The sequence below is a fragment of the Labrus bergylta genome, chromosome 6 (genome assembly GCF_963930695.1).
Source record: "Labrus bergylta chromosome 6, fLabBer1.1, whole genome shotgun sequence".
NCBI lineage: Eukaryota > Metazoa > Chordata > Actinopteri > Labriformes > Labridae > Labrus > Labrus bergylta.
Genome location: NC_089200.1, coordinates 2,621,647 through 2,627,682, shown reverse-complemented (window position 1 = coordinate 2,627,682; position 6,036 = coordinate 2,621,647). Strand labels below are relative to the sequence as shown.

Genomic DNA, 6,036 nt, shown 5'->3' with positions numbered 1-6,036 from the left:
CACACTCTCACATTAGGGTGTCCTGTGCGTGCTCCACCCTGCCTTCAAAACATACCAGAGGCAAATAGTCCATTGACAGATTAGTGACTGTTTTACAGGCTAAGGCAGGAAGACGTTGGTGTGGTTTGTGCATGTGCTCCCACACACACACGCACGCACGCACGCACACACACACACACACACACACACACACACACACACACACACACACACACACAGAGCCCTAGTGAAGCGTCTGTTTTGGAGCGTGCTGAAACAGATCACTCTTTCATGCTGAACCAGGCAGTGTGTGTGTGTGTGTGTGTGTACCTTTGCTCTACGGCCGGTGTTTACCTCCTCTGTTGCTGCCACGTCAGATTCTGGACTCGGTTGCTCGGGCCGGGTGTTTGGCTCGCTCCTCGGGGAATCTCTGCCTGACTGTGGTCACTCGGCTCCGGGTCTGAGGAGGCTGGAAGGTTTTTTTACTCACCACTCGCCGCCGCTTCTCTGGCTGCTGTTTTGGCCACGTCTGACTGTTTACAGGAGTGTGCAGGTCTGAGGATGTGTGCAGGTCTGAGGAGGCGACTCTCACCTGACAGCTTGAGGGGAAACTATCAGAGCTGCTGCTGCTGGAGCTAATTTCTGTGTTTTTTGGGATATCTCTGCAGCTGTAACATGAGTGGATATCTGTACAGAGGAAGGTAAGGCTGTTTGATGAGTCATGGTGGTCTGTTTGGTGTTGTTTTGTGTGCATTAAAATGAACATAATGTGAGTAGAAGAAGCCTCTCGTGCAGTGAATACAGATGAACAAAGTGGAAAAAGTCCTGAAAAGAGGACCTTTGTGCTCCTGTTACATAACCACTGAGGTCTGGACTCAAACATGTGGAGCTCCTGGATGATGGGCAGTGATTGGCTGAGTGAAAAGCCTGAATTATCTGTGCCCATTTTAACCTCTTAAAGCCTGAAAACACTCGCTGCGCTTTATTCTACATGCAGTCAGAGACTTTACAGCCGCTCCACTTTTTCCTCCTTCAGTTGTTTATGCATTAACAGATCTTTACTGAAGAGGTCACATGTGAATATACACAACTCTATGATTGCAACCATTAATGTTCTAGGTGGCTTTCCATTTGGAAGAAATTAAGCAAAACAAAAGTACATTTAACTCAGCGGTAGCACATTTTGTTTCTGTGCAAACTTAAAGATCTGCACTACAGCAGATGTGAGTTTGGAGAAGTTTTGTGCTGTGTGCTTTGAAACTGGTCATTATAGTCATATCTCAGAACCAGGTGTTGTGTTCGATATAGAAGTTAAAAGAAACGTGGATGAGCTTTAATGTTTTACCCTATTCATGTTATATCTGATCTTCATTTAGCCTTGACCTCATAGGTCTTTGGTGCAGCTGCAGGACTTGACCCCTGACCCCAGCAGGTCCGGGCAGTAAGGCCAGAGCATACTCTGTGTCATTGTATAAATGTTGAGGTGGTAACGTCATCTCACGCTGTACGAGTGACTTGTTTACGACGCACGACCAAAGCTCGCGGTTTATGTCCTCACGCTGTCCGCTGGGATCGTCCAACACGACCTGAGAGCTCGTACTGCAGAGCGGAGCGTTGACAACTGTCAAGAAAGTTTCATTTGAAAAGTCCATTAGATGGAAGTTGAAGTCAGAGCTGTATGGGGTTCAGTTGTCTCGTATACTCTGCTCAAATACAAACACACACACACACACACACACACACACACACACACACACACACACACACACACTCAGCATCTCCCACAATCATAAGCTTATAGCAGAGTATTTCTTGCAACTTCTTGTAAAACCAAGCGGTTGAAAAATGTGCAAAATCCTGCAGGTCCTCGAGTGTCCACTAGAGGCTGGCTGCAGAGGCACAGGAAGTCACATACACACCCATTCTAAAAAGTCTGTTTTTTACAGCAGAGATGAACATGTTTACAGCCTGGTTCAAAAAACCAAATAGGTGTGATTAGTTATCGTCATCACAGGGACACACTGTACGGGGGGTGAATTATTTGAAAATGTCTCCGTTTTGATTTTATGATCGATACGTGTTATCCATAGTTAGGCGCGTAGCTGATGATGTCGTCAAGAGTCTTAAAACCCGCCTCAGCTCCAGCTCTCAGCCTGTCGTTAGGTTGACTGAAAGTTAGACTGAGACAGGATTTCCAACATGAAGGCTGCTGCCGATAAACCTCTGGAGCTCCCTGCAGGAACAGACGGCTGACGTCACTCAGGCTTCGTTCATTAATATTTACAGTCTATGGTTTTAACGGTTGTGAACAGGTTGCTAAAGGTGTAAATGAAGAGGAACCACACAGAGAGAGAGAGAGAGAGAGAGAGAGAGAGAGTGAGCGAGCACAAATGTTGTTCTCACACCTTCAGCCTGCTGATCTCAGCTCTGGTGGTCTTCAGCTGCTGGAGGCTGTAAAGAGGACGTTACTGTCGTCTACTCAGCTTCTATTGTCACACATCTACTCACATCTCCTTCAGCTGTCGGCACCAAGAGGCAAACACACACAAAAACACTGACACACACACACACCTAGGTGGTCAAGATGTTGTTAAACACTCTGAATCCACTAAAGCCTTTGATTCAGAGAGGATCATTTGGGGCTCATTACATCCTCACCCTGATGTGAGGCTCCTCGTGTGTCTTCACTTCTGCTGATAAAAGCGGCTTTAACAGCTTGGTGGGATCTGCTTTCACTTAATCTTCCTCATCGATTATTCATGAGAAGCTCAGAGGACGTGCTAATTTGGAGGAAACGCAGATCACGATCCTGTGAAGATGTAACTCTTTTTGGTTTGAATCAATCACAGAACAAACTTAAATCTTCATTTTCCAGACCTGTAATTAATTTCCATGACGCAAAACAGCAATTAAAGGTTTATTCCTGGGTTCCTATTCTGGGTACAAAATGACTAATAGGTAGAGAGAGGTTTGAGTGGCTTCAGCCGGCTGTAGGAAAATAAAAACAGGCTGCCATGAATGCAACAAAATCTTGTTGGTAGAATGAGTCCATCAGGGTGCATCCACCATAAGTCGTTGTTTTTGTCCCTGACAGGCTCAGGGTTGTTATTCTAAAGACGTTCTCGCCATTCCTCTGCAATGACCGTTTCATTACAAAGTCGTCCCACCAACCCGACGTCTGACCGGGTCTCGTCTAAAATCCCCGACGTTGGTTGCGGTTTGTGTGGTCAGAGTGTCGTATGAAGCAGCAGTGACCTCCCGTCATCGTTAGCACCAACGCTAGTTTGGTAACGTCTGCCATCGCACTAATCTCATGAAAAACAAAAGTGACAGCGTCGCACAATGACGTCAAAAAAACGGAGGAGAAACCGGGCACACAGCTGGCTGTCTTCACTTTCTCGATAATGGAGTCTGGGATCGAATTATACGTCATGTTCACGATGTGTATCCGAGCTTGTGCTTGTGCACTCAGACTAACTTCCTGTCAGGGACAAAAACGACTTTTAGATTGGATGCAAAAGTTCCCTAAAATCAGATTGCAGCCCCATTTTCCCTGGCCACTTTTTGCTTATTTCTCTTTCATATCACCACAAATATATATATATATTATTTTTGTTGTTGTTTTTTGTAAACGCTGCTAACAAAGTTTCGTTGTGTCCTTGTATACAATGATAATAAAGATTCTATCTATCTTAAAGCCGGTTTAAAATCTACTGAAGTGATTCCAAAGCTTCTTGCACTCATTGGTCATAATCATCCCAAATGATGTTAAAAAAAGATCCCATGTTTAAACACACCAGAATGACCCTTTAACTGAAGTGTATAGATAATAAACAGAGGGAGGTAAAACTCCTCTGAGAGTTAGACTTGTCCTTAGCGGAGGCTCTGGAGGACTCCTCCACTCTCTCTCTTTGTTTACTGTCTCAGCTGCTGAGTGATGACTGTGTGACTTGAAGCATGCGCTGACTCAGTCTCCACCCGTGTGTGAGTGTCCTGCTGTCTCTGACATGTCAGTGCAAAGAAGAAGAAGGAGCTCTGCTCTATTTCTGACCCAGTGAGCTTTTAGAGAGTCCACCACACATTCAGTGAGCGGCTTAGAGCACCAGCAGGTAGGCTGAAGGTGGAGGAATAGTCGGTTTAAGTCTGGATAAACTGGTTTTTCGGTGCAGGTTTGAGGATCTGTGTGTGTGTGGCTGCTGGTGGAGAGTCTGAAGGCAATGGACTGAAGGCTGTCTCTATTTCAGGAACTGTGGAGAGAAACGGGCCAGGCCGAAGAGCGTGGGACCAATGATTGGGTGAGTAGAAATCCTAAATCTATTAAACTCTTATTTCTTTCACCGCTAGATTCTTAAAATGACCACATCACAGGTTTAAGTGTATAATATAACATAATAAACACCTCCTGAGAGTCGCCCCCCCCCCCCCCCGCTCAGATACAGGCTCCTGTGTTGACTCATTAGCTGTTTGGATGAACGAACGCGTGTTACCACTATGAGTGTATGAATGAGCGAGTGTGTTGCTAACAGCCTCCACCCCTTTAAAAGGTGTGTGTGCTCTAAGATTCTGTACTTTCCTCCTTCACACTTTAGACCGTTTAGCTTCATTAAAACAGCCAGAAACCGAATAACCGATTAAACCGATTGCTGATATCTTATTGTTTATCGGCTTTCTTTATTTCTAAACACAACAAACTTTAAAGGTCCAATCAGTGAGATGTGTAGTGAGTGAAATGATAAAGGTATCTTACTATCTGATCATTAAGGAAACATGCTATGTTGAAGAGCTGGCTTCTCTGACAACAATGCAGCAGCCAGTATGTCCTCCTTCTAACTTTAGATTCTGCTCCTGAATGCTCTGGATTTGTTTGGACCAGAGAAGGTAGGCGCTTTTAAGACACACCCCCACACGGCCGTTTTGGACGCCCCTCGGTTTGTCAGATATGAGAGCAGTTATCAGGTCAACAGGTGTTGCAGTGATGGAAAAGTCCATAAATCCTGTTTTCAAATGAAAAGACCAAAAGGTTCCTAAAGATTATATAGTTGTGAACTGATTAAAAAAATCACTAATACACATCTAGTTTAAATGCATTAAAGGTGCAGTCTGTAACTCTGACCCCTAGTGGTTACAATGGGTACTGCAGTCTAAATTCTAAACATTGTAGAGAGCTGTCTCCCCCCCTCCTCTCTAGAGTCCATGCTCACTCAGGTCACCATGTGGTGGACTCTGAAGCTTCAGTGTTTATCCAGCTCTGCATGGGTCTGTAAACCTTTCTGTGTTCTAACCTCTCTCCATTTTTCAAAAGCATCTCCAATATTGATCCTAGTTTGAGCACGTTTCTGCTCGTGGAGCTTATTAGAAACATGCAGAGGCTTTTTAGGTCGGGTACAATCACTTCTATCTGAACCACTTCTCTTGCCCCCCCCCCCCCCCTTTAGGGTCTCCCACATTTTTAAAATCATTTAAGATTTGAACATCAGGCTCTTAAGTCTGTGTTCAGCACAGAGCTGGAGTGAGGAAGCGGTTAGCCTAGCTTAGCATAAATACTGGAAACGAGGGGAAACAGCTAGCATGGCTGTCTAAAGCTAATAAAAGTCTGTGCAGCTCACTTTTAAACTTCTCATAGCTCATCTTTTTTACACAAGCAGAAACAAAAAAAAGACGAGGGGAGATTACTTTCATTTAAGGCCAGACGTTCGGGTTCAGGTGACCTTATTTGTGCCTGTTTGTAGATTTGTTTGCAGCCAGAAAGATGGACATCCATCATGAAACTCAGATTACAAAAGGTGTGTAGTGGTTTGGTGTGGATTGGGGTCTGGAATAAGGGAGTCCATTATGAGTAGAGGCTCCTCACAGGTGCAGTAAAACAACATATATTTATGTGTGTGTGTGTGTTTGCGTGCTTGTAGCGGTGCGTCATTCCAGTTCACCTCCCAGCAGGCGTCCGTCCAGAATCCCTTCTTTCTACCTTTCTGCTCAGAGCAGCTCTTAATAATATTTAATGTGCCGCAATTTTAAAGAACTGTCAGAAATCTCTACGCTGCCAAACACCGTCTAGAT

The 6,036-nt window shown here is 44.8% G+C and overlaps 1 protein-coding gene across 1 annotated transcript in view; it reads left to right on the top strand.

Annotated features, from left to right (window-relative positions):
- Window positions 1–540: 540 nt before the first annotated feature.
- Window positions 541–6,036, top strand: part of LOC110003329 (myomegalin-like) — a gene marked incomplete in the record, with an annotated part of 36,972 nt that continues 31,476 nt past the window's right edge. The window contains 2 exon segments of the mRNA XM_065955557.1: window positions 541–680; window positions 4,224–4,271. Coding sequence (XP_065811629.1) covers window positions 655–680; window positions 4,224–4,271 — 74 coding nt within the window.